Genomic DNA, 27,991 nt, shown 5'->3' on the forward strand with positions numbered 1-27,991 from the left:
GTAAATGATACCAAAGCATTAATGAAATGATTGTGGTACGCTTAAGGAACTGAAAAGCATGGATCATTTGACAACGTTGTGTTTATTGACTCATCATAAAACATTCTTCAAACAATAAAACAATTTTTAAACGTCCGTTTCTGTACAATGCTTGCTAAGCAATTTTATTTATATATAGAAAATGTAAGAGGAGTTGTGTTAAAATGACAAAACTCCTTCAAATTTAATGGCAGGTACTCTGGAAAAAAATAACAGCATTCCATCAACAAATATTTTCAAGCAATAAATATGTATTTATAAATAGTGTAAATTTACATCAAGATTAGAAACATAACAAAACAAAAATCACAAATTAAACTTTTTCCATAAGTCTATGTGCAACCCATTCTCTTTGTGACTTGGCTAGTAAGTTTTTTTACCCTACATTTTCTCTTTTTCTTTAAATCTAGAAACAAACTGAACATCATTTGAAAAGAACGAAACAAAAGCTGTGAAAAAAAGGAAGAAAGAAAATCACCATAACTCTTTCACATTACACATTTTTTGGGGGAGATTTTGCTTTCCAAAGAGTCTTAAATTACTATCTACCATAGAAAAAGACCAGTTAGGCTAGTGCTCCTTAGAAGGAAAAACATCATTTTTGGGGAAATTCTATAAAATCAAAGCCATTTCATCCTGTTACCAGAATAGAAAACAAAGATGGAGAGAGAGAGGGCGGGAGAGAAAGCTTGTCAAGTCAGTAGTCTTTTAAGGGTGGTGTTGCCAGTTGTGACAGTTAACAAGTATCTACAAAACAGTTTTAATCACGCATTAAGAATCCCACCCCTCCCCCCGTTCCCAACCGTTTTTGATTAAGTCCTTCATTAAAACAGGCCTGAACCATTGTCTCTAGAGGGGCTGGAGGGACAAACGAATCCTGTTGGCGCCCCCTTCTGGAAAGACAGGGCCCCAGCACTTCAAAAACAGGTTGCATAGACAGACACACTGGCCGCCTCAGCCTCCGGCCGTCGCTATGGAGACCAGCCGTAATGGGTGGGTGGGTGGGGTCGGGGAGACAGCCTCGGCTTTCCTGAATATCAGAAATGGTCCGCGTTTCATTTGACTGTCGACACAAGTTCCCGCAGCTCCACGGCATAAGACGAAGAAAGGGGTGTCACCTAATGTCAAGATGAAGAGGAGTGAAGAGGAGGAGCCTGGGGAGGAAGAGGACACACAAGAGCAAAACGTGTCACGTGTCAGATCACTTTCAAGGATTTGACTTTTCTACTTGAATTAAGTAGTCCCCCCCCCGCCTCTGCTGACTTACTAATGTGAACTGGTCGTAGACCTGCATCAGGTCCTCCATCCTGTGCTGCTCCAGCACCACAAAGTTGTCCAGCGCGGCGCTGCCTTTCCGGGCGCAGTCCTGGCAGTGGACCACGTGCTGCTTCTTGGACAGGAGCTCGCGGCGCACAAACAGCAGGTTGAACACCTCCACCTGTCGACCCCATACACACACACACACACACACACACCCCCGTCACCTAGAGACACATACCCGGAGCGGCTCCACAGACATCACTAGGACGTGGACGCCAAACAGCCGAGAGCCGCGCATTCAAATTAAACGCGCTAATGGCTTTACGGCTGATCCCGCAGTTCGGTCCCGATCAAATCTTGAGACAGACCCACTTGTAGGTATCAGACGGTGAAAACAGACACCCCCCCCCCGACACACCCTCATCCCGCGTGGTTACCGACCTCGCAGATGGTGCAGTAGTGGGCCGGCTCGTCCCGGGTCCTCGGCCTCAGCACAGTCTCCTTGCCCGCCGACACCAGGGCCTCCTTCACCCACTGGCACTGCTTCAACGTCCGCAGCAGACAGTACCTATGGCGAGGAGGCGCAAAGGTTACAATTCGGCTCATAAAAGGCAAGAACAAACCAACGAGCGAACCCGGGGGGGAGGGGGGGGGCAACTCACTTGATCATCTCAAACAGCTTGTGGTCGGACACTTTGATGTTGCGCGCCATGTTCCAGGAGAGGTGCACCATGGGAACCATGGATTTGACGCTCTGCAGCTTGTTCCACTCGTAGCGCTCCACAGCCAGCTTGTACTGGTGGGCTGAAGAAAAAAAAACAGAAGAAACGCAGTGGTTAAAAGAAAAGACGATAGTAAGAGGTTTGGGCCGCTCGTCAGTGGGAACGCCGCCTCACCGGTGAGAGGTCCGACGTTCCAGGCGATGTTGTTGCACCACCCGATGGCTTGCACCCAGTGGACGGTGCCGGTGTTCAGCCACACCAGGTCGCCCGGCCGCTGGATGAACCGGTAGACGGGCACGTCGGCCTCGTACAGGTCCTCCAGGTTAGGCCACCACGAGCCCATCAGGAAGTTGATGTTGTTCCTGTATTTGGGAGAGGGGGGGGGGGGCGGCAGTTGGGATGAATACAGGAACAGGGGTGGGGCTTGGGGCAGGGGGTGTCGTGATTTAATCCGGTCTTACTTTTCACAGAAGGTGCTCATCACCCCCCAGTAGGGCTCCGGCACGGCGAACCACTCGCAGTCTCCCGGCCCGATGTTGATGTTCACGGCACAGAAGTTGTTGTGCTCCTGGTGACCTGCAGGGGACAAACGAGAAATCCACCATCAAACGTCGAAAGCGGGGGAGCGGGGGAGGGGCCGCAATGAGCCGTAGAGGCGGGCTGAGGGCTCACCTGCTATCCGGCTCCCGGGGACCTTCATGTAGAGCTGAACGGTGTTCATGCCCAGGATGGTGTGACCCACGTGGCTCAGCAGGTTTCCGGCCGATACGACGCGGGCGAAGGCTGGCAGTTTGCTGAGCTCCTGCAGCTGCTGTTTCCACCTGGACGAGGGTCGGAAGGGGGAAACAAATTGTCATAAAAACATGAGATTACATAAGAAAAAAAACAAACAAAAAGCAGACCCGTACTCACTTCCTTTCGTCCGACACGTCGATGTTGGTTCCGAACTTGATGTGCTTCAAGGGTCCCCGTCTTTTGCGCGCGACACTGCGGGACACGCGTGCAAAAAGGAAATGCGCCATTAGCCACACATGAGATCATGCAGCTTCTGATGTTATTTTCAAAATAAAAAGGTAATCTGAAAAAAAGAAAAAAAGGAACCTTTCTGCTGATGCTGGCTCTGTGTCTGAGGGCTCCTTTAACGCCTTCTTCTCGTTTTCCTCCTGAAATCAAACAGGAAAAACATGAAGCCGGCAGAACGCCACAAGTGAGTTTTGTCTTTTTGTAGCCATGGAGTCCCTACGCTCTGCGGGGAACTGACCCGTAGGGACTCCTGGAAGGAAGCGGCCTGGTACTGGGCGTATTTGGCGATGGTGGTGTGGGCGCGGGCGCTTTCGCAGCGCCACATCTTCTTGGTGCCGGCCGGGTCCCAGTTCTCGTCGGCGGGCTGCGAGAGCTGGGTCCAGACCTCCACCAGGTGCTCCGGGTTCGCCTCCACCAACGTCTTTGTGGAGAACAGACCCAAATCTGCCGGGGGGGTTGGGGACACACACAGAGCGGGTCAGAACTCAAGACGCCACGAGACCTACGCGCCTCTCCGGTGCAGCGGGCGAAGCCGGTTACCCAGTTTGAGTGCTCCGGCCAGTCCTCTGATGACCGTGACGGGGTTGGAGGGGTTTGTGCAGAACTGGTGCAGTGGGGGGAAGAAAGCGTCTCTCTTGTTCTCCAGCTGGTCCACAGACAGGAAACAGGAGGTTAAAAAGGGTATCATATAGCACTATGACCACCTGCTTTAAGGAACAAGACTCATCAGGTCAAGGCGAAAGGGAGTAACTGCTTCAAAAAGGGGGATTGGGGGGGAGCGCGGGGGGCCTTTGGACCTCTCGGGGCGATACTCACATAGATGCTGGGTGTGGGAGGGTTGAGCTTGTCTTTGGGCAGGACCGGTGACGGTGGAGGGGGCAGCCGGGGCGGGGGGCACTTATCAAGGAGGATGCTGCTGTTGGAGAGACCGTTCCTCCCCAGGTTTCTGCGTGCACACACACACACACACACACACACACATTAAGTAGGCGAAGTGCAGAATCATGCATCAGGCAGGGAGGAACCGACGAGATGAGATGAGTTAATTTTACCTGGTAATAAACTATAGGAAGGTATATATAAATAAATGTAGTCAAAATGTAAAATCAATGCAACCAAATGGAGAAACTTTCCACTAAATAATCTGATAAATATCTGCACGGCAACAAGACAGCCCAGTAGCCTTCGGTGTCGTTTACAGTTACATAATGATTCTCCTTTGGTGCTGTAGTTGCTGGTAGATTCCACTGGGGGGAGACACCTTCAACACAAACAACGACCCCTCTCTCATTTCAGATGGAAGATACAGCGGAAGCCTTTTAAATCACCGGCAGATGCAACTCAAAAGCAAGTGTTACCACGACACTTTTAGGCACCAAAAGGCGGGCCAATTGCATAAAAAAAAAAAAGCTGCAGAAAACACATTAAACAGCCTAGTTCTCTTTTCTATCCATGTGCATGCAACGTGCCATAACTGGATCTCTACTTAAACAAGCCGCTCCCATCATCAGGCTTCCTACGCTAGGCACATTGAGACCAAAGCAGATTCTCCACCAATCAGTAACGTGCAGGCAGTTTCAAAAAGGGCATGGCTTCCGAGAGAGGAACTTAGCGGGGCCACGTCTCACCTGCACGCCTTCAGCACGTCCGTGGAGCTCGGGTAGATGGATATCGAGGACGACGAGGACGACGAGGAGGAGGAAGAGGAGCTGTGTGCGTGCGGCGGGGTAGCTTTGAGACTGGTGGCGGTGGCGGCGGCGGCGGGCGGTTCGGCCTTCAGCGGGCTCTGCGAGTCCTCGGAGATGCCTCCCTTGCCGTTGCCGTTGACGGTGGGCGCGGCGGTGGCGGGACTGTGGCCGCCGGTTTGCGTGTGCTCTGAGGATTTGGGCGAGGGCGTGGCGGTGGATATGGCAGAGATCGGCGAGGAGGCGGCGGAGCTGCCCTGCGCGTGGGGGGTGGAGGGAAGCGCGGCCGGGTGGACGTTGTTCACCTTCTTGTGGGGCTCCGCCGCGCCGGACGCCGCCCCCTGCGACGGCCCCGCGCACTCCACGGGGCACTTCCCCCCCGCCAAAAGGGCTGATAGTCTAGGATTGTCCACGCTAAGGCTCGGCTTCTCGCCACCCTCCGCCCCCTTGGCACCAGAGTGCACGTGATTGGCCAGGTGGTCTGCGGGCGTCCTCGGCGGCGCCGACTCTCCTTCGGAGGCCCCGCCGGCCGGGGCGGGGGCGCCCGCGCTGCTATCTTTGGTAGCGGACGCACCGGGTGCCGCTCCACCTGAGGTAGAGGGGTGAGGCAGGGAGGGGGGCGACGGGAGGTGGTTGTGGGCCGGCTGTCGCGGCGACGGGGCACCAGTGGAATGTCCAGCCTGATTGTTGGGGTGCGCGGGGGCCATGGAGGAGTTAGGGGTCTGGGGGTGAGAGAGGGTCCCCTCGCTGGCGGAGCCCGTCGCATGGGGAACGCCCCCCCCCTTCTGAAGCCCCTGGAGGGAAAGGAGAGCAACGGTTACGCAGAGGAAGCACAGGGCACAGTATTTCACCAAGTTGCCATGCACACAACATTCTGCTGATCCTTGTGTGCACTGAGCCGCTGTAACCTAGCAACAGGTGCGAGCCCCACCCTTTTCTATTCCCACATGTGCTGCGTACAAATCTTGGCTCAGCACCAGGGAACTACATACTTCCACTTAGTCACGTGGGAGGGGATTCGGTACAGCTTGTTTAATGACGCCACTTGATGCAGTAAAGTAGGTCAGTAGGATACAAACTTATTTAACCCACAAAGCCGATAACTTGCCGGAGGAAGAATGCATTCTCTCTTTTTTTGCATTAAAAAAAGGTTACGGGCCCTGTAAGCGGCGGGTGCGGTCCCAACCTGAGAGGAGTTTAGGTGCAGGGCCTGGCGCGCCGCGGCGTCCTGCGTCTGCGCGCTTGTGCAGGTGTGAGGTAGCAGTGCTGCGTCGCCGCCGCCGCCGCCGGCCGGTTGCAGGTAAGGCACGTCTCCGTTGGGTCCCGTGGCCGCGGGCCCCGGCTGATTATTACTACCGTTACTGCCGTCGGGGGCGCCGTCTGAGTGTCCGTGTGGCCCGGGGCCCACCGGCCCGTTGGCCAGCGGCTGCGGCGGACAGAGGGGCCGGTGGGGTCCCGGGTGGGGCCGGGCGGGGTGCAGGCTGGGGTTGGGGGAGGGGAGGGAGTTGGCGGTGGGGCCATTGGGGAGCGAGGGGCGCGCCTGACCTCCTGAGGCGTTCTGTCTCATCTAAGTGGAGAGGACGACAACCACACACTCGGGTTTGTAACTTCCCAGCATGCATCAGTGGGATCTCTGGCTGTGTTTTAACTGTGATGGGCATCACGCATGGAGATCAGGAGCATCTTTTCAGGCTTTTACCTGGTGCTGGTGCTGCTGCATCATGGCGAACTGAGCCTCCAGTTGCCCCAGCATCTGAAGCTGAGGGGGCTTCAGGCCGGCCCGGTTGCTCCGCAACTGTTCCAGTGCCTTAAAAGGGATAAAAGCACATAAAAAGTTTAAGGACAAGTAGAAAGAAAGGCGGAGATCGGGCATTAAGTCAACTATCAGATCAAGGAATTCACTAACCTGCAATTTCTGCGGGGAGAGGTACCAGTTGGGCACTGGCTGCTGTGGTGGATTACTGACCCATGAGTCGCCCTGAAAAACGTGTAAAAAATTGCCGCCAAAATGTAACTAAGGACACCACTCAGGTCCCACTGCAGAACTGCGAGCACCACGAGCCGTGGGATTTACCTTGGAGGGGCTGGAGGCTCTCCTCCTCTTGGCCGCGCAGGACTGGTCCTCCGGTTGGCCCAGCGTGCCCACGTGGGTGGGCAGAGACTGAACCCCGCCCTCTGCGCTGTGATTGGGCTTACAAGCCTGGGGGGGGGGGGGGGGGAGGAGGGAGGGTGTGGGGGCGAGGGGTAGCGCGTGCAGACCGAGCCAGGAGAAAAAGAACGTAAATGGAAGGAGACGTAACGAAAATAACAGAAAAAAAGGAACACATGGGAGGACGGGGGAAGAAGGGAGGGGGGCAAGGGGAGCAGAAGGCCAAAAAGCAAGCGTGGGTGAAATAATAACAAAGGTGAGGGGCCGGGCGCAGTCAAGCGTGTTCATCAAGTAGCAAAATGGAGGAAAAGATAGGTCAAATGGATAGAGGTCAAAGTGCAAAGCAAGGGATGGAGAAAACAGGAAAGGAGGGAAAGAGAGAGCAAATTCTGTGATTTCGAGACAATCAAGCAGGACACTCCTGTCTATCGGAAGGCGTGGCTTCAGAGGGCGCCGACAACGCTACGGCTTCCTGCCGGCGCCTGCATCCTCCTTACATTGGTTCCGTGACTTTCCCCTATTGCGCTTTCAGGCAACGGGGACAAAGGCATTCGCAGCTGTGTGAGGGCACAATAGCACAAGTCGACCTTTAAAGTCCTTCGACCTTTTTTTTTTTTTTTTTTTTTAAGGATCACAACACGCTGCACACGTCACCTCCGAGGGAGCCTGGGGAGCCAGATGCGGCTCCCGGGGAGATCAGCGCTTCCTCGCTGTCGCTCTAAACGAGGAAGCCATTGCCGCCCGTGTGCTTCCCCCCCTCCCCCCCCTTTTTCTTTTTCGCACTGATAAGCAGTGAAAACACAAAATTCAAATCAGTCACATCTGACCCATTGAAGACCCCCCCCCCACCGAAAAACCGCCTGGAATAGTCACCCTGGAATAGGTCGCAGTGAATTGGCCCTCACCAAGTCGCGGCCGATGAACTGACGCACAACGGACCTACTGGCGTTGCAACGAGTTGATGGCCATGAGCGAGTGATGATGAAACACTGGGGGGGGGGGGGGGGGGGGGGCTCAACTAATGAAAGGGGAGAGGAGGGGAGGGAGGTGGACAGCGGCAATGGGTTCACTCCACAGCGACACGGCCTCACCGATCACACTAGGCGGGGTGGGGGGTCAAAAGCCCCATGTGAATGAGTGTGTGAACTGCTGTAACTTTAATCTATGAGGGGCCGTTCAAGACATTATTCATTCTGGTACTCTCACATACATATATTCTCACTCTCACATACATATATTCTCACTCTCATATACATATATTCTCACTCTCACATACATATATTCTCACTCTCATATACATATATTCTCACTCTCACATACATATATTCTCACTCTCATATACATATATTCTCACTCTCACATACATATATTCTCACTCTCATATACATATATTCTCACTCTCACATACATATATTCTCACTCTCATATACATACATTCTCCTTTCACATACATATATTCTCACTCTCATATACATACATTCTCCTTTCACATACATATATTCTCACTCTCACAAACAAATGTATGTATGTGTAAAGAAAATATATGTCTGTAAGAGAAGAATGTATGTGTGTATGAGGAGAATGTATGTGTGTATGAGGAGAATGTATGTGTGTATGAGGAGAATGTATGTGTGTATGAGGAGTATGTATGTGTGTATGAGGAGAATGTATGTGTGTATGAGCGAAAGTATAGTGGAAACGGAAGGCGTATAGTGGAAACGGAAGGCAGAACATTTCTCGCGCTGTGATTGGCTGTCAACCTACCCTGTGATTGGCTGAGAAACTCGAGGCGGGTCATGTTCAGGTCGCGATCAGCATGGACGGAGATGAGACCGCTTTGCAGCAAGCCATTGGAGTTTTGAGAACTATCTTAACATCCTCTCAGAGATGGGGACTCGAGTTTGAGACTCGGACTCGAGTGCGACTCGAGTCGCAGACTCGGTGACTTCCGACTCGACTTGAGACTCGTCCTCGAAAGACTTCAGACTCGACTCGGACTCGAGCTTTGGGACTCGTGAACAATGTTTAATTTTAGGAAACATCTGAGGACCTCGCTATACCGCTCCCTCCGTTACCTGCCTACGTAACACGTACATTGACATATATTGATGGCTGCGCACGCGCGGCCACACACGAGAAAGATGTCGAATACACCGGCCGCTGCTGTGCTATTCGTCGTGATCTTTGGTTACAAAACCTTTCAACAAGACGGCAACAAAAGAACCGCGCAATGTAAAATATGCCGCTGGCGGTCCGCTGATGGTTCGCTGACGTCGGGACGTATGCGCTCCAGCGGCGGACCGTTTACTCTGCGATCTCCTTAAACTGTTTCTGCTCTGCTCACTGAAGAAAAACAATACGTGGACAAGAGCAGCGAGTGTAGTCACCTACTGCTGCTAATACATCCCGTCGGACCAGGATTATTTATTTATATCCGTTAATGAACTTTTCTCCTCTCGTTACCCTGGTAACCGCTGTCATTACAGACGGTTGCGTCGATTCTTACTGTGAAAATCTACGTACTTCCGGTTTAGCGGCTACGCTTCGTATTTTCATTTTATGGGAAAAACCACAAAAAATTAGAGTGGTTGGTATCGTTTTTTTACGGTAAAAGGGACGATATAAGAGCCACCAAAAACCAGTTGTCTTGGCTCACCCTGAACCAAAAGGTTTTCTTGCCACTGACGATGTGGAATTTTATGACAAGTAGTGAAATCAGCAGCAGCTCTTTACACCTCGGTTGGCCGACGGCGTAGCGCCGCCGTCTTATACAGTGTTGCTGTTTTGCTCGACTGCATGAGTTCGAATCCAGGTTGCGGCGATCTTTTAATAAACGTATGTTCTTTTATTTCTTTCTTTATACGTGGCAGTGATGTAGTGCTCACTTATACAATCATAATCGCTGCATTGGATATGGGATGCATTTTGAACATTTTCAGCAATATGTTTGCGAATGTGTGACGGATCAGGTGACCGAGGCAGACAACATCTGCCGCTGTCGGGGCAAAACAAACACGCACGCGTAGCCAAACCAGTAGTTTCAAAAACCACTAGGCACGTAACACCGGTTTGGTCTGGTTGTCTCGTTTCACTTTCTGCCGTGCTGTGAACAACGTTAGGTGCAGATGAGCATGCCCTTTGTTGCTCAATAGAAGAAATTGTGTCAGAGGATGTTAAAATAGTTCTCAAAACTCCAATGGCTTGCTGCAAAGCGGTCATATCTCCGTCCATGCTGATCGCGACCTGAACATGACCCGCCTCGAGTTTCTCAGCCAATCACAGGGTAGGTTGACAGCCAATCACAGCGCGAGAAATGTTCTGCCTTCCGTTTTCACTATACGCCTTCCGTTTCCACTATACTTTCGCTCATACACACATACATTCTCCTCATACACACATACATACTCCTCATACACACATACATACTCCTCATACACACATACATTCTCCTCATACACACATACATTCTCCTCATACACACATACATTCTCCTCATACACACATACATTCTCCTCATACACACATACATTCTCCTCATACAGACATATATTTTCTTTACACATACATACATTTGTTTGTGAGAGTGAGAATATATGTATGTGAAAGGAGAATGTATGTATATGAGAGTGAGAATATATGTATGTGAAAGGAGAATGTATGTATATGAGAGTGAGAATATATGTATGTGAGAGTGAGAATATATGTATATGAGAGTGAGAATATATGTATGTGAGAGTGAGAATATATGTATGTGAGAGTACCAGAATGAATAATGTCTTGAACGGCCCCTCATATTAATCTGTTCAGAAAGGCAATCTCTCCCCACTTTGAACTGAAGCAGATTAGGAACAAACAGCAGTGCTGGTGCGGCTGAGATTTGTAAATGAACTGTGAGGTGGGGGCGGGGTCAGGGGTTGTGTAATCCTGAATACCACATTCGATTAAAAAACGGGATTAATAGAAGGAATCAAATGGGAGAAAGAATTAACAAAAGCCTTCCCAAGTGTTTTATCAATTTCATTTTTTGGGGGGGTGGGGGGGCGTGATGGGTGAAGCCGCGTGGAGGAGAAAGGAGGGCGCAGGGGGGGGTTGTGCAGGGTAACACTTGGCTGAGGCCCCTCCTCCTTCGAAAAAACAGATGCCGTAAAGCAGCCGCGAGCCAGGACGCGTTCATCCCATTCGACCATGTAGCAATGGGGGTCTCCAAATGCGAGAGACGGGGCAATAAACAAATGCTATTCATGGGGAGGGTTACTTTTTGTGTGTGGCATCTTTTCGACATCTGCATTCTCGCTCACACACACACACACACACGTGGTGTGGAAGGTGAGGCGGGAAGGGAGGGAGGGGGTAGCAGTCGAGCTCAAGCGTTACCCATGACATGAGTGTTGACAACAGTGCATGCGCATGGGTTGACCCGCCGGTGTGTCTGTGCGCTACGTGTGCACTCAGTCAAAGGGGGTGGGGAAGGGAAGGGGAGCGGAGAGAGTAGGGTGGGAGCGTAAGTTGCTCTATCTGGGTCTCACCTGCTGTGGTGCACTGCTCAGGCCTCCCTGCCTGGAGGTTAGCTCGGCTGGGATTGGCAGACTCCATGCCTCATCAATAAGAGGGAGCATTTTACTTTTACCCTGTGGGCTACTGAGCTGGGGGTTACTCAACTGAGCCTAGGGGAATGGAAAACGACGTGAAAAAAAACAAAAAAAAAGAAATAAAAATAAGACAAGGCTTTTTTTTTTCTTCTTTTTTTTGGAAGGAAAAAAATAAATGAAACGATGACGTCAAAAACAAGGAAATGATCAGCAATGGTTAATAGATAAGAGGTTATAACAGTGATGCTCGGGCTGGAAACCAAATGCTAACTTGTGCCTTGGCTGGCTGACGGATCCTATTTAATGCACAGCATCAACCACACAAGGAGCATCAGGATGACATTCAGCAACAATACTCCCAGGCGGCCAACAATCGCATTAAAACCAGCCGCTGAGCTCGCCTTAATGGAACTGGTGGGAAATGCAACATTCCTTCATGCATATGTAAAGGAAAATGACATCGCTCGCACATAGATGACGGATGAACAGATTAAAACACGAGATGTGGGGATTGGGAGCAAGTTTGAACGGGCTATCGATAGCTCCCCTGTGAATCCATCCGCCTATGAAAAGATGAATAACCTTGATAATAAAAAATAGAAGAGGAATTACCGTTGATTTTTTTACCAATCTGTATCCGATATAAAGAAATCTCTCTTCTTGTACTACCATTTGAGTATAAAAAGAATAATTGTGGAAGCAAAAGCACCAATTGAAAAAACGGTGACTCTTTCAATTGACCGTTCGCACGAAATGTGACCTTTGAAACGCTAGCGGCGCCACGAAGTAAAGTCCTGAAGGAGAGCTGTGATGCGGCGAGACGTCCTTCGTGAAAAGCCGGGACAAAGTGTCCATGGGCGCCTCTCACTTTGAACTCCCCCTGCCTCCACCCCCCCCCCCCCCGCCGCCTCTCCACCCACCTGCAGGCATTTGATGCGGTGGGTCAGCGCCGTGGTGTTGGTGCAGCCCTTGCTGCGCGTGGCGTTGATGTAGCACTTGATGGCGTCGTGCGGCTGGTTGCACGACTCGTACAGCGTGCCCAGGTCCATCCAGGCGGCGGCGTGGCTGTGGTCCAGCTGCACGGCGCAGATGTAGGCCTGCAGGGCGTCCATGGGCTGATTCTGCTGCTGGTACAACACCCTAAGGGGTGAGGGGGGAGGGGAGGATAGAATATAGAATAGAGGCCACCTCCAAAAAAAACATCCATTCACATGGACCAAGTCACGGCTAACAGTACAACCGAAGGACCCTCACCCTATAGAGCACCAGGTATCTGCGCTGGCCTCCGATTTGTCTATGGATTGCCGATAGGAGATGAAGGCGTCCTGGACCTTCCCGATACTAGAGTAGCACCTGTAAAGAGACACGGACTGTGAACCACTGGTGTCCTGAATACATGTGTATGTGTGTGTGTTTGTGTGTGTGTGTGTGTGACGAACCTGCCGAGGAAGTACCAAGTCTGTCCAGAGTTGGGGTCGGCCTCCAGAGATTTCTGCAGACACTGGATGGCATAGCCGTCCCGGCTGGCTCTCTCCCCGAGCTGCTCCACCGTGTGATGCATCCAGCCTGGACCGACAAGTCTTGCATCAAACCACCCGCCGACCAACTCTGGAACCCCTCCCCCTCCCCAAAAGAGATGCACTACTGTGCACGTTCTTACCTAGCTGCTGCAGGGTAGTGGCCTTCACCTGTGCAGAGAGATCCTCCGTCTGCAGGAGGCTCTCGTAGGCCTCCTTGGCGGCCCGGTGTCTCTTCTGGATGCGGAGGGAGCGGCGAGGAATGGACGGAGGTCAAAGTAAAAAAAAGAAACAACACAAAATTCTGACATTAACGACAGCGGAGGTTCAATTCCTCCGAAGACTGCTTGCCGACCTGCAGTCAGGCCTCCGCCAGCCAACATGTTTACTACTCAGAGCTGGCTAGCGCTACTGTACTCCTCCGACTGAAACAGAGAGGGAGACCACCAGCATACAAAACAGGAAAGGGACACACACACACTCTTGTTTCCGTGGCAACCCGGCCGATCGGCCTAGAGTAATCCCGTACCCCCTCCCGCATGCCACCCACTCCTGCGCCCTAGTCAATTAATTTGCAAGAACCCGCCCGTTATAAAGAAATAAGAAAGAAACTGGTTTTCCCTCCACAGAGACGCCCTGTGGTGGGACAGTTCTGGCTGGGTTGTGGTGGGGGGGTGGGCAACGACGAGCGACCGTCTTCAATTACATTCCATCAACACTCATTTCCTCCATCGAGGGAAGGACAGAAACGGAATGGCTCGCTTCCTTATGAGAATAACTAGAGGAAACGGAAAAAAAGGAGAGCACTTACCTGAATCTCATACAAATGAGCGATGTGGAACTGAACTGTAGAAGGAAAAGAAGAGGATGCATGTTAGGACGAGGTTTGTTCGAGAGGAGGCTCAACCCCACCCACCCACCCAGCCCCAACGAGTCGCTGCGTCTATAAACACAGGGCAGAAAGCCGTGGTTGCCTCTCCGCGCTCTGAGTGCAGCCGATAGGTAGCCGCGCTCCTGACGGCACCTTCCTTTGTCTGGAGCGCCGCAGTGTCTGATCTAAGCTGCCTGAGTGACTCTCAGCAGATGGAGAGGCAGGCGAGGGGGGGGCGAGAGGGAGAGAGGGAGGGAGAACAGAGGCTGCCCTTGCTATGTCTGTGTGAACAGGAATTAAAAGGGGGTGGTGGGAATATACAAATAGACGAAGGCAAATAGCTAGACGCTGGTATGCAAATAAACAAATCGTTATTGCCGTTGTCAAGGTAACGGGAGATGAGCTGGCAGCGGCATGTCAAATAATGTCAGCGCTGAACACGATCCAACACTCGCATTAAACGAATATCCACTATGTGCGGAGCTTGTTTATAGGCGGAGCTACGTGAATCCACCTACTACGCTTTGCTTTCCACACACACGCTCTGAGGGAATCGGAGTCCCCTCCGGCATATGGTTAGTACGTGTAAGGCTTTTCGGGCAGAGTAGAAAGAAGTGATAATGTTTGTCAACTTGGTTCCCTGTGTGTCTGTTCGGCGCGTCGTGATTGGTCGAGGCCCGTTTAGGGTGTGAACCTTCGAAGATCCAAACAAACTAGACCCATCGAAACCAGACCGAATGACCAAAAGAAAACATCAACACACTATCAAAGTCTGTCTCTCGCACACCGATTTCTTTCTGCCATTATCTTGACTTGTGATTGTGGGGTGCATGGAGTAAACAGAATAAAAAAGGTTCTTACTTTCAGCTTTGGACAAAGTGCAGGGGTTTGAGTCGATCAAAGCCAGCTGAAAATGCTGAGAGAAAAAACGGGTAGAAATCAATAAAGGCACACATGTTGCGTCATAACAGAATCATTACACAGTGGTACGCCTTTATTGTGAAGGCTCCTGGCCAGCTACCAGCTGGGCTAAACATTTCATCACAATAAATTCACAAAGCGTTCTTTTCGCTGTTTAGAGTAAATAGACATAACTAAAAAACACCCGATTTAAGGTTTTTGGGGCATTATGGGGGGGGGGGGTGGGTCTGGACCTACCTTTAGGCTCGACTCATAGTCTGTGTTGACCTTGAACATGAGACCCAGGCGCAGGTGGATCTCCTTGGCCCGGGAGAAACCCGGGTCAATGTACAGCACCTCCTGGAATGCTTTGATCGCCCTGCGGGACCCAAAGGAGAGCACGATGAAGAGGAGGAGGAAGGGCAGGACTCACAATGTGCAGAGAAAACCATAAAAAAACAGGCAAAAAGCAGAGAATGGTGGACAGTGGAAGACCTGCTCATTGGGAACTTGGCTTTATTTCCTTTCAATGTGGTATAAGAAAAGCTGCCCTTTTTATTTCCACTTCAGAGGGGCGATATTCCAGAGAAAGTCACGGTGCTCCTCAGGGGACCCGCGTGTGTGTGCACGTGCAAATTTTTTATGCAAATCTAACAGCGACCGTTGGTACTCACCACTGAAAGGCATTATAGTGGAAGTAGACCATTCCCAGGCCATACAGGAAGGCAGCATTCTGGGTGGCATGGACAGAGGCGTTATGACAAACGGCTACAATAAAATATTTTTAAAATACAGATTTATAAGACTAACACAAACCGCCAGTTGCCTCAATAGTTCAGTGATCGGAAAAAAAACAAAACAAACAGGAAAGGAGCCGAAAATGACGGCGACGCGTCACAAGACCTGAAACCGGGAAACCGAACTGAGACCGAACGTACGCGCCTCCCGTGCATGTGGAAATAAAAGAAAAACGTGTGGGAATATCACTGCGTGCCGCTTACCTTCCAGTAGTCTGACTGTAAACTGTAGTACCTCTGGTATGCCGATAATGCTACAATCAGAAGCAGAAAGAAAAAGGAGGCTGAGAATCGATCCACTGAGGACAGAGCGGGGCGGCAGTCGGGTCCAGCAGGAAACCGATCAGGCTCCCCGGGATCCAGAAATCGTGCAAGGGGTCACTCACCTTTCGGGTAATCCTCCAATAGGAGGTTGAAGTGGCCGAGCTGGCAGAATAACTCCGGCTCCACTTTGCCCTCGGCCTTAAGGATGAGCGAATCGTAACAGCGAACGGCCTGCGGGAGGAACGCAAACACACAGGACAACCATTCAGGACTTTTAGGCAGATAAACATCAGCCCCTGTCCGACTAACAGGAGGTTTGCTGCAGATAAGAAGCTGTGCTTAGAGCGCCTTTTTAAAAAAAAAAAAAGAAAAGACATCCACAGGAAGATTATGAAGGGACGTTATGAAAATGGGATTTGACTGATTTACTGATCGGGACATTAATTAGCAGGAAAACCAACAGTGCAGAGAGCGCGCTGAAGAAGGGACCCGCTTCATTCCAGCCGACACTGATCCCTCAGCGCAGCCCCGGCCTAGTCGCAGGGAGACAGAAGTCCCTTATTGAGTCCACGTGGACTCCCTCGGCGAGGCCAACGAACTCGAGAAGGGCCCCGCCTGGGCTCCTTGAGTTTCTCCCCCGGCACCGCGCTGAGATCCAAACCAGAGCGGGACCCAGGCGGTCCAAGCTGAAGCCCCCCCCCCACCCCTCCCTTCAAACTCCAAAAACACAGAACACGAATCAATCAAATACAATTTAGGCCGCCGGCGGTTGTGAAAATAAGACAAATAGGGATAAAAACATGATTATGGGTGCCCTCGTTCACCTCCCAGTTATAAAACAAGCCCCCCCCCCCCCTCCGTTGGAGCGGCAAAAAAGGGGCGAAGGGGGCACGCACCCGCTGTGGCTCCTCTCTCTCCCAGGAAGGGAGCAATGCGTTTGTGGTTCAGTCGTTTGCAAGCGCACAACATTCTTGATGAGAGCACTAATTTCTGCGTTGGCGTGGCCTCTCACCTCTCCTGTTAAAGTGCACCAGATTTGAAGCATTTAACTTCAGGATTTACAACTTCTTTCAAAAAGCGGGATGTTTCAAAAGGTCAATGAGTAATCGCCCGTTAAATGAGCATGACCTCATCGTTAATAATTGTATGATTTCGCCACGATCCAGCGGCCCCAGCATCCCCAATCATCATGTGACGACATCGTAGGCGACCTCGCAGTCTCATCGTGTTCTGCATTGTTGTCAAGATGCACCTCATTGTCACTAGATAAAACACAAACTATTCGTGGAATTTGGATATCTACAGAACCGGATATCTACAGAATATTTGCTCACCCTGTCCCTTCAGTTTATGTCCGCTTTGCTCTAACTATTGATTGATTGACGTTTTTGGTGGAAATCCGTCGATGGCTGGCTTGCAAATGCAAACAAAAAAAGTGGCCCATTCGAGTGAAATGCAGGCCGCTCGCCTTGAGGCCTCCTTAACCTGCAAGAAAGCCGTGAAAACACAGCGGGGCGGGACATGCAAACTTCACCAAAACCGCGCTATTAAACTGAAACTCTTAATCATCTCATCTTGTGTCGAGCTATTTCAAGTCCACGTCATTGCCACCTAGTTACCGGTGGCGAAATAGTGACCCGGTTCTGTCACTAATGTTGGCGCCCACACAGTTATCCGCACACGGATAAAAGCAACAGTGCGGCGACGTGGCCACGGGTCCCAGACAGGGGTAGAAACCACGAGCTGCGAGCAGAAACCGTGAGTGATTTCATGCGACCGCTCCGTAGCAGGCTCGCCTGATCGACATCGGACGCCGGCGTCACGTGCGGTTGAGGTTAATTGTTTGTGCGGCCACCGTCCAGATCCATTTGGAATTTGGTTTTCAGGGAGGGGAGCGCCCTGGAACGATGAATTGCGCACCACGTGCAGTGAGCCTAAACGGATGGCAAAATCAGAAGAACAATGTGCTTTTTGCTTCCATGACAACTACAACTTAGGGCATCTCGGGCCAAACGGGCCGTGGGAAGAGGAAAGTAATGCTTTGGACCTCGCAATCGGTTAGATCCATAATGCGTGCCACTGCTCTCTGCGTCATTTGACGTCCTGGTATCAGCGTTAGAGCTGTGCCACTTTCTTTGTGTCTCCAGCCCACAAAGGGTCCTACACATTCCGATCTCTAAACCCAAACTCATTAGCGTACAATATCACTCTCTTTTCTCTCTCAATGTACAATATGAACAACCGTATTCGGTGTAGAGCCGTCACGTTATGCAGATATATAAAATCTCTGTGTGAAGTCAATGTTTTTTGCCCACGAAGCCAAACGTAGTCTTTTTTAAAAAAAAAATGTAAATCACCTCATGCGAGTGGCCTGAGGTGAACAGGTGCAGAGGTGCAAATGTATGGAGCAAGATCTGTCCCTTGAGACACTCGAGCATTACCGCCACATGATCTGCAACAAAAACGCATGCACGTCTGAAACCGTTTTCCGTGACACGTGGGCCGTTTTTGACAGGGAATTTGGTGTCCAAGCCCCATCAGCATCTGGCCCGGGTGCGTTCGGTTGACCCGTGAGCCCAGCTGTGCGTTACGTAGAGGTAGACCGAGAGAACATGACGAGTGGAACCGAGAGGAGAGGGGAAAGGGGGGGGGGGGGCGGCGGCGGCAATGAAAAGTGTAAACAAAGGACGCAGACACCGCCTAGGTCGGCGTGGGGAACACGTCCCTACAAAGAGGGCTTCTCACAGACTCGCTCCGGCAACGCACGAGCGCCCCGGAGCCGCTTGTTCGAATCCGACGGGTTTACATGGCTATCGGTGTCACTCCGCCACGTCCCGCCATCTTGGACGGGCAGCCGGCCATTAAACGTTACTTCTCGTAACGTTTGTCAACTCGAACCTCCGAACGGAAACGGACCCCCCCCCCGGGGAAGTGGGACGGGGGAGGTGGAGGGGACGCAATGTCACCCCCCCAAAAAACCTACAGAAACATAACGTGGGGCCGAGGCATTTGCGACGGTTACTGACCGCACAACGCAATAGGGGGGAAAGCTGCAGTTGGTGCACCTAATGTTACTCGCAACAAAACAGTACAATGGCCGGATAAGGCTACTTTACGGCTGGTCAATGGTGGCATTGTAAGGTTTTGCCAATAAAAAACGAAGTTTCCCACTTAAGTGCAACGTTTCTAGTAATCACTGTGACGACGTTTCGGGCTCGCTGGTGGCTCAACTGCAAGTGCACAGTGGGTCCGCTGCAGGGAATAGCGTTAGCCGCGCAGCTAACGGAGAAGGGCGGTTGCTCAACAAAAACACACAGCCCGCGTTGACGTGAGAGAGCCGGTTGCACCCAGAGAGCCGCGGCTACTCGGCTAACACTTTATATTGGCTAGCGACACCGAGCAGGTGCAGGGCGGCCGTTCGTCGGATGAGAGCGGCTAACTAGCGGAGCTAGCCGAGTGGCTAAAAGAGAGGGGCTGCGGCTAGCTGGCCTTGGGTCTCCTTAGCGGGTGGGCCACTCGCGCTCGGGGGGGCTGGCTCGCTACTTCGAGGGCAAATGCGTTGACGTGCGCGCTAGTTGTGTGGGTTTGGGTAAAATCCCGGGGAAATCGGGGGCGCTGCTTGATTGGGATACACATCCAGTTAAGATTCGCTACCTTCATCAACAGGGCCTTCGTTCTGGCGCCATCTTCATGAAGCTTCTGAAATCCAAACAGTGAGCTGCAAGCGAGAAGACAACATAGGCGGCTCAGAATCACTCGCGGAGCGGCTCAGACACATTGTCGACATGCAAGGACAGAAAACAATTAATTTTCAACAGTGCGCGTCAGTGTGAGTGCACGGGGCTACTGTTCCGACCTGTCGATCGCGGCCAAACTGTCCCTCTCCTGGGCTGTCAGTGTCGGAAAGTCCTCCTCTGTTTCACTCGCTTTTCCCGCCGCCATTTTCTTTCCCTCATCACCACCAGAAGAAGCCGAGCCGAGACTCCGGGCAGCAGCGCAGGCAGCAACGGCGAGAGACACGCCGCACGATTGCATGGAAAATCGCGACGCGGGGACAAAGGGTTTGCTCCGCCGAATCAAAGAAGAAAAACCGAAGAAAACAAAAGGATCAAAAACTTTTTCCCAGGATGAAAAGATGCGATTCGATGTAGTAAATCCTTTCGGGGGGGACAGAAGCGCTCTCCGGGTAGCTCGTCAAACGTCACATTTTTCATCACAAAGTGATCTTGTTGCGCTATTTGAATGCAAAAAACGGAATATAGTATCCAAGATGTGAGAATTTGAGAATAAACCGCGTTTCCGCCGCGAAGATAAAGTTGTTATAATTGTGTCACCCAAGCGAACCCACGCGCCGCTCTAGCCACGCCCTCTCCCCCGTCTTCCGCCAATAGGAGCACCCGCATCCCACCATATGACTTCCCTGCTCTAGCGTTCTGTAATCTCAAAAAATTGTTTTCCCTCTACAAACCACTCGTATTTATTACCACGATTATCCTAAAAACATTTAATAAAACATGCCGTGTACATGTATTTGACATATTTTGCAATAAAGCAACATATCACACGTTTCCTGACAAATGCAATCATGATGAAATGGCTCAAATATCTATTCAATAAAATGCATTGACACTCGTTTGTTAGTTAGCCGTTTTTTCCTTTACTGACTGGTTTAGCGATGACTGCAATGCATCACTCGTTACGTGCCTTTCACAGCATTTGATCTCAGTTTTCACTTTAACAATTCTCCTCACACTTCTTTGACATCTTTCTCGTCGGGGGGAAAGTTGCAGCAATGTTTCTTTGGCAATAAAGATGCTAAATTGCTGAGCCTAATTGAGCTGGTGCACAGCATTTCAACTGACGTGGCAGAGCATCACGACGTGGGCGTGTTTTAGCATTGTCAACATCCTGGTGACATAATTCGTTTTTTCAAAATGGCGACGGCTGACCAGAGAGAAGGTTGGTTGTTTAGTTTCTTATATAAACGTCCCGATTACCCCCCAAAAAATCCTGAAATTACAACATTTTCCCACCATTAGTAATGAAATGATGCCCCCCATTTGAGCTCGATGCTTGTGGGATTCCGAAAATGGCATCTTAGTGTGCATGTTATCGAATGGGTAGCCATTTGAAGCTAGCTAACCGTAGCTAATTATAGCTTCCCAAGTCATTTAACTTCCATAGAACAAAAACGCCTCACTCAGCCCGTGGCAGCTGAGTTGCCCTGAGTAGTTGCCCTAAGTAATCCTCATATAATATATATATATATATGTATGTATATTTATTTATGTGTGTGGGGGTGTTTTATGTCTTGAGTTTGCCTCCACTCGGGCGCTATGTTAATAACAGCAGTTGTTCGCCACTGAGCGTGCACATTCCTTACCCTCGTGCTGAAGTATCTTGATTGCGGTCTCCATACGTGTTGTAGCGGCCGGACAGGACGACCCAGAGAGTGAGGATGAGGTCTATGAGGTCGTGGACTTAACAGAGTATGCCCGGCGGCACCAGTGGTGGTGTCGGGTGTTCGGGAGCAACTCGGGCCCGATTGCTGAGAAGTACTCCGTAGCCACCCAGATCGCGATGGGAGGCGTGACTGGATGGTAAGGCATGAAGATGTGGCTCCTCTCAGGTGACATAACGTAACCACAGAGCTACACGTGCCTGTCCGAAAATGTTCAGTATGGCCCAATGATCCATAGCTGAAATGTATTTTGTGTTTAGTATTTAGTGCACCTGTGAAATGACCAATCCTCTCCTCCTCCCAACACATACAGGTGTGCTGGTTACCTCTTCCAGAGAGTTGGGAAGATCGCTGCGACCGCCGTTGGAGGAGGGTTCCTTCTTTTGCAGGCAAGGGTTCCATAAACGCTGTTGAGTGCATCATCTGTCAGATTCGCAAATCAGGGGTCCGTTTCAGGTAGGAGGTTCTACAAACTCTGAGTCAAACCCTAAACTCTGAGTTGATTTACCCTGAGATGGGAAACTCTCCGTTTTCGGTTTCATAACAGCCGTTTAGAGTTGGTTCAATCAACTCTGAGTAGGTTGACTCAGAGTTCAGCGCGTGCACTGACGGCAGCATGAATGGAGCCATGATACGACAATTTACCATGGCAACAACCACAAACAATCGGTCGGCGTACGTCACCCCTACTGAGCTGGAAATATTAATGCAAGCGTACGGCGAGTATGAACCCGCAATAAAACCACAAATTCACGGTGGGAAAATTACATTTTTTACACTCATCACAAGAATAATATCGTTGGCAAAACTGGTACAATGGTATTGAACCTATAATGTATTTTAATCAGGTGCCTCAAGTGGAACTCCTCTTTAATGGCTCTCACTGGCTTGTGTCCTGGGAACAAACACGTTTCACACTTTTCTCACTGCTCTGCATACAGTAGCTTTACTAATATTCTCCGCATTACCGATGTTGTAAAGGAAACTGCCCTTTGCAACAAAAAAAAACGTAATGCTACACAAAGAATGTGCTCGGATGTGAGAGCACGTCCACGATGGGTGACGTGAAGAAAATGATACCTGGAAATGACGGGCCTCAATATTCTCTCCCGACGTTTAACACTCTGCGAAAATATGAATGAATGAGGAAATGAAAGAGCTCTGTGTCATTGGCTGGCTGCTGTCAGAGGGAGGAGTCTGTTAAAGAAACTCAAGGTTTCTTGAAGAAAACCTGCTCCTGACCAAGTTAGGTCCTCAGGCTCCGTTACCATAGCGACTGACCCTGAGGTTTAGTTACCTCCCTTTCTGAAACCGACAACCCAGAGTTTCCCTCATCTCAGGGTTAACAAACTCTGAGTGTGCACTAAACCCGCTTCTTGAAACGGACCCCAGCTGCACAGCATGATGCTCAGCTGATCTCCAGCAGAAAGACTAGCGTTGTGCTTTAACAGGATCGAGGTGAACACAAGTTATCCACACTTGCGATTCTGTTTCTGTATTCTTCGGCTATCTTTCAACTAGATAACACCAGAGAACATTGCTGTTAAGGCGTTGTTTGTAGCTGCAAATGTGCCTTTGAACACTATTTCTATTTGCCTAGAGTTTACTTATTGTCAGCCTTTGATGAGAATTTATTTTGTTGCAGTCAAATTATTTTTTTTTATTTTCATCAGCATTAGGTAACAATATTTCTGCACTGAATGTTCCACCTAAAACTTTGATGTGACATTGGCTGGTGCGTCATACGCTATTGTTTTAAAATCTAAATGTGATTTGACCCTCAGAGCTCAACAGGGATTTTGAAAGACATTTCCCATAATGTCAGAGTAAACATTCAAATCAGAGAGCAGTTTTGAACGGTATTTCCAACGTAATGTATTGTGCTTGGACCAAGTATTTCCCTTCCAAATGATATGCGGAAATTTGAGTAATTCTGTCCCCCTCCCAGATGGCCAATCACAGTGGCTATGTTCAGGTGGACTGGAAGAAGGTGGAGAAAGATGTGAACAAAGCCAAAAAGCACTTGAAGAATAAAGCAAACAAAGCAGTCCCTGAAATAAACACATTCATTGAGGAGGTAAAGGTACCTGTAACAAAGCTTGTTCTTTGTTTCTTTGTTTAACATTTTTCTTTCAATTGACTGTCATTAAAACCAAATACAACATTTTTCAGTGGTAACAATAACTATTATTGTATAAAATAACATGCATCAAGCCCCACCCATAACATGGAATTATTTACAACTAAATGGGTTTGTTTTGGCTGTCTTGGTTGTGGTGAGGTGGTTTATTTCAGCATCTGCAAATCAGCAGTGCCCTCTAGTGTACAGTTGATCACACTACACCCTCTGGCTGCGACAGTGGTTAAATCAATTTTTATGCTTCATGATGTATCCGTTTAATGAAAGAATTTTTATGGAGTATCTAAAAATACATTGGTTTAATAAAACAATTGTAATTGCATATTCAAGCAGTTAAAACCAGTTCACTAGTTAATGCAGCTTGCTGCCCATGAGCTCTCAATGACTCACTCTCTCTCTCTCCGTCCCCTCCGCACAGGCCACGGACTTTATAAAAAGGAATATCGTCTTGTCCAGCGGGTTTGTTGGCGGCTTCTTTCTGGGTCTGGCCTCCTAATGCTGGCGCGCGCGCCGCATCCTCCACTTACTGTGAATCACGTCACATTCTTCCCCATCGTTTACCTCGGTTCCATGTGGGCATCGATTCAACTCACACTGATCATGTGGGGGGGGGGGCGGCGTTACGTTAAAAATTGAAGCATGATTTGTTGTGTTAACAGTGAAAATTGTTCTACTCCCTCTGTTATAAGTCAATCATAGCTAATGATTTCTTTTTTAAGGCACTGACTGCACACTAAAGAATGGGCGCAGGTGCGTTGAATCACAGTTGGTTGTACTGTGAGTCTTCCGTGGGACCCATGACAGATTCTTTGTCAGATTGCTGAATATGTCAAGCTGCCACAGACGAGCACCGAGTCCTCTCTGCTTTTTCCAACACCGATCTGAGTTTGTCCATCCCCTTGTGTTTTTGTCACGCTGATAGTTGTCGTGCATTGGCGCACACATGGGTATATATTGGATAAACAACAGCAGAGTTGGAATGTTAACACTCTCCCCCAGTCTAGTGGGGTTTTTTAAGTTGCTGTGAAGTTCATGTGCCATTGAAGCATGTAAGCAAACACAATTCGTTTTTTAAAGTCGCCTGAGCGATTTAAACCATTACTTTTTCCACTTTGATCAGGACTTATTGATATACAACATGGATATTAAATGCAGACCCTTGAGTTCCATAATCCTCAGCGTTCCACGATGCCCTTTTAATGACGGGATGAGCATCTGCTGCACCCTAATTACCACGATTGCAAGCCAGACACCAAAAGAGACACCAGTCCTGTCATTAGAGCTTAATGTAGCCGCAATTGTGACTAATACGCCCTTTGCTATTGTCATTGTGCATTTAGCAGTTGCAGTGTGGTTATCAAGCAACAGATGCTGCAGAGTCGTGTATATTCACATCATGTAGATGTGACTGCCACTTGTTGGAGTCCACTTAATTACATCACAAATTGCTGCCTTTTTAAAAAAAACAGTGCAATATACAATGTTACATAGTCGTTTTTTTCTTCTTTGAAGAGCCTGTTTTTCCCTGTTGATGTTTTGTATGCTTGTATACCCCTCATTCCTTCAGTTTCATGTATTTTGGTTGTCTGAATTGTATGAATTTGGATGTCTTTTAAAATAAAGTTGAAATTTTGTTCAACTCGTTTTCCTTTTTGGGGGGGCAGGGAAGTACTAACATTATATTACATAATTATGGCAATTTATTTATATTAAATAAACAAAACCGCTCGGACAAATCAAACGGCTGTTTATTTATGATTAATAAATGATAGTCATTAAGAGCCAGATAAGAATTTAAGTAAAACACCTTTTCATAAGTGTCTACATTTTAGCCAGTCACAAATTAATTTTGCCACAAATACAGACATCATCCACAGCTGCTTGTATTAAACAATTATGTTTTCATGTGCCAGTCAAATTCTTTTTTGCTTTTATTTACAACTATAAATTACAAAAATATACAACTAGACAAGTATATATAAATATATATGGGATAGCATTTACAAAAGGTGGAACCCAACTCATTATGGCCACAGGACTTCTTGCTTTAAGGTAAAATAAGAGTAGATAAAAAGGCCAGAATACAACTTTTCATTGGAGAATATTGTGGAAATATTTCTCTATGTTGTGAAAAGATAAACATGATGTTTGGCTTTATTTCTAATAAAAAACGAGAACCAATTGAAGTAACTGTAAATGAATGCTGCTATTGTATCCCCTGGTGGCATTAAAGTCTGTATCCGTTCAATCAGATGGGCATTTTGAGGAGGGCGCACTCCGTTAGTAGTGTCAGGGTAGTGATCATGTATCTGCTGTTGGAGATCTGGAAAAAGAAGAAGAAAATTCACAAAAATCAGCAGAGAAAATACATTAGCATGTGCGTAAATGTTGAAAGACACGATGCTCATTGACAACGTTCTCGTGGGAACCGTCAAACGGATGGTACCTTCATTCTGCCGCTGTACTTGGCTGAGCCCAGAGCTGTGGAGACCTGGTTCAGGGTTCCTGCTGACAGATCCAACCTGAAGTGTCTGTAGAAGTGGCTCTTCAGCCCCTGCATGAACCTCGTCACCTCCTCAATGTCGATATAGTTCTCCCCCGCCTCTTCCTCGCCGCCGCCGCCTCCCCTTTTCTCCTTCTCCTTTCTCACGCTGCTCCACAGCTCCCAGGCATCCTCCGGGTCGACCGTGTAGGTGACCTGCAGCGGTGGCGCGGCCGGAACAGTCCAGATCATTTTGAGGTGCTGGATGCCGGACTCCGCGTGGCAGTTGGTCCACAACGCCATCAGCCACTGCAGGCTAGTGTGGCTGATCTCCAGGGGGCCAAAGCAGCAGTCAAAGGACTGCTGGAACCACGACTTGACCAAAGCGGAGAGACCGTCGGCCCCGCTGCAGCCGAACAGCGGCAGGCAGACAAAGCCCTTCGGAAGCGAGTGTAGGTAGTCGGGGTTGCCGTTGACGCAGGTCAGCCAGCCACTCCAAACTGGCTTCTGTGGCTCGTCCTGGTTGGCAAACAGCCGCTTTGAGTGGATCTATGGTTGAAAGGGAACCGTGAGAAACAGCCGCAGGCCGCCCCCTTTGCGAGTCACAACGCCGGATGGGAAGAATTGACATCATAATCCTGCGAGGCATATCGCTTACCTGTATGAGGACGCTCTCGGCATCTTCGTCCGACTGTGTCATCCCCTGCACCACAGAGAAGGAGACCCTGAAGGTCGTCTGCAGCCCCTCCACCTCCACTGCCAAACCCTGCTGCTTCCCGGCGGCGATAAACGCAGAGAGCTGCCGGGAGTAGCTCTTCAGCTGGGTGTGTCTGAACTGATGAAGAGGAGTGACGTACGACAGCTGCCACTCAGTTTTCACCAGCAAGGCCAGCTGCCCCGGATCCACCTTCTCCTTTGGGACGAGGGGCGGAGCGATGGAGAGGAGGGGCACAATGAGTTGCTACCAATTCACACATGTTAAATGGAGTAAAAACACACGGGAACAAACAACTCACGGCGATGTTGCTTAACCGTGCGGCTTTCCTGCTGGTGTTAAGTCTCCGTGCCGTCAATGCCGGAGACCAGCCGAGGCGCGAGTCGGCGGCACCCAGGCCGCTGCGGTACGACAGCCGGTAGCTCTTGCTTTTTCTCCTCCTCTGGACGACGACATTGCTGCGTGGAGTCCTTGTTTCACTGCAAGTGGTACACAATCACATCAGCTTCATCTGGGGTTTGCTGTTCGAGCAGTGCTCTTTGTGGAGGAGAGGGTGAAATCCTCTTTTCTACAAGTTAAGCTGTAGCACCACGGTTCTTATGCCGATTAATATGCTTTTGTCCAAAAAAAAAAGTTTGTTGTTTTTAATAAAGCAAAGGGAGTAGCAGCCCGATTACACTGCGTTCTTACAATCTGTTAGCAACAATATGGCAATGAGAGACTGCAATGCGATTTAAAACGGCATTCGATGAATGGAATACGTTTGTCACTAGAATTGAGTATTCAATATATACTAGATATATAAGTCATTGTGTTGTTTGGGCTCAGGACCATTGAGAAAGTAACGGGAACCAAATCTACATTTTTAAACTTAGAGACATACATTTAATGATTTTAAGTCGATAAAAACATTGAAAGAAACGTGCATCTTTCGTAGAAAACAAAGCAATATCAAACTACACGGTTATTGTTGTGTTGCGCGACATTCTCTTCAAACGGACGAGCACAACAAGCATCGATGCTATGAAGGCCGCAACGCTAACTTACACCAAAGTTGGCGTTCTTTTGTTTTTGCGAATGAAAACGTACTGAAGAAAATAATATTTCAATAGGGTAATTAGTAAGATATATAGAGTTATACCTGATTTGATGTCGTTCCATGTCTGGCTTGTTAATCGGTCGAAGCAGACAGAAACCGGAAACAGATTTGAACGTCGCGCTTTCCCAGGAGTCTGCGCGGTTAGAAGCAGCCAATCACGTCAAACAGGAAGTGATGGTTTTCATTTTTTTCCAAATATATTTTTCACAATAAGTTAAATATAAAATGGATTAAGTAACGTAATATACCAAATAAATAAGTAAATTCGTGAACAAAAA

General features: G+C 49.3%; 3 protein-coding genes across 6 annotated transcripts; 1 reads left to right on the top strand and 2 right to left on the bottom strand.

Moving 5' to 3' along the window:
- Positions 1–63: 63 nt before the first annotated feature.
- On the bottom strand, positions 64–21,080 carry LOC119209894 (lysine-specific demethylase 6A-like). 2 transcript variants are annotated; one of them, XM_037459516.2, is made up of 30 exons: positions 19,673–21,080; positions 19,471–19,534; positions 15,939–16,047; positions 15,757–15,806; positions 15,430–15,488; positions 15,014–15,134; positions 14,717–14,771; positions 13,796–13,830; positions 13,128–13,221; positions 12,907–13,033; positions 12,722–12,820; positions 12,388–12,607; positions 11,405–11,542; positions 6,804–6,929; positions 6,636–6,707; positions 6,429–6,536; positions 5,916–6,296; positions 4,673–5,523; positions 3,861–3,990; positions 3,585–3,690; positions 3,283–3,488; positions 3,123–3,184; positions 2,934–3,008; positions 2,694–2,842; positions 2,483–2,597; positions 2,196–2,383; positions 1,962–2,103; positions 1,741–1,867; positions 1,307–1,477; positions 64–1,193 (listed from the first exon to the last, which is right to left on the bottom strand). In XM_037459516.2, exons 1-30 carry the CDS (start codon positions 19,849–19,851, stop codon positions 1,164–1,166), a joined length of 4,389 nt encoding a protein of 1,462 aa, XP_037315413.2. In that variant the 5' UTR covers positions 19,852–21,080; the 3' UTR covers positions 64–1,163. The 2 variants fall into 2 exon arrangements, with proteins under 2 accessions (XP_037315413.2, XP_037315422.2); XM_037459525.2 differs by lacking the exon at positions 11,405–11,542.
- Positions 20,657–25,056, top strand: LOC119210036 (FUN14 domain-containing protein 1). Of its 2 annotated transcripts, none has more exons than XM_037459634.2 (5): positions 20,657–20,775; positions 21,245–21,416; positions 21,591–21,666; positions 23,226–23,360; positions 23,836–25,056. In XM_037459634.2, exons 1-5 carry the CDS (start codon positions 20,751–20,753, stop codon positions 23,911–23,913), a joined length of 486 nt encoding a protein of 161 aa, XP_037315531.2. In that variant the 5' UTR covers positions 20,657–20,750; the 3' UTR covers positions 23,914–25,056. The 2 variants fall into 2 exon arrangements, with proteins under 2 accessions (XP_037315531.2, XP_037315537.2); XM_037459640.2 differs by having other exon boundaries at positions 23,226–23,354.
- On the bottom strand, positions 24,753–27,859 carry cenpl (centromere protein L). 2 transcript variants are annotated; one of them, XM_037459621.2, is made up of 5 exons: positions 27,756–27,859; positions 26,916–27,093; positions 26,558–26,806; positions 25,864–26,448; positions 24,753–25,740 (listed from the first exon to the last, which is right to left on the bottom strand). In XM_037459621.2, the coding sequence occupies exons 1-5, from the start codon at positions 27,773–27,775 to the stop codon at positions 25,666–25,668; spliced, it is 1,107 nt and encodes a 368-aa protein (XP_037315518.1). In that variant the 5' UTR covers positions 27,776–27,859; the 3' UTR covers positions 24,753–25,665. The 2 variants fall into 2 exon arrangements, with proteins under 2 accessions (XP_037315518.1, XP_037315509.1); XM_037459612.2 differs by having other exon boundaries at positions 26,558–26,812.
- Positions 27,860–27,991: the final 132 nt, after the last annotated feature.

Source organism: Pungitius pungitius, chromosome 3, assembly GCF_949316345.1.
Source record: "Pungitius pungitius chromosome 3, fPunPun2.1, whole genome shotgun sequence".
Taxonomy (NCBI): domain Eukaryota; kingdom Metazoa; phylum Chordata; class Actinopteri; order Perciformes; family Gasterosteidae; genus Pungitius; species Pungitius pungitius.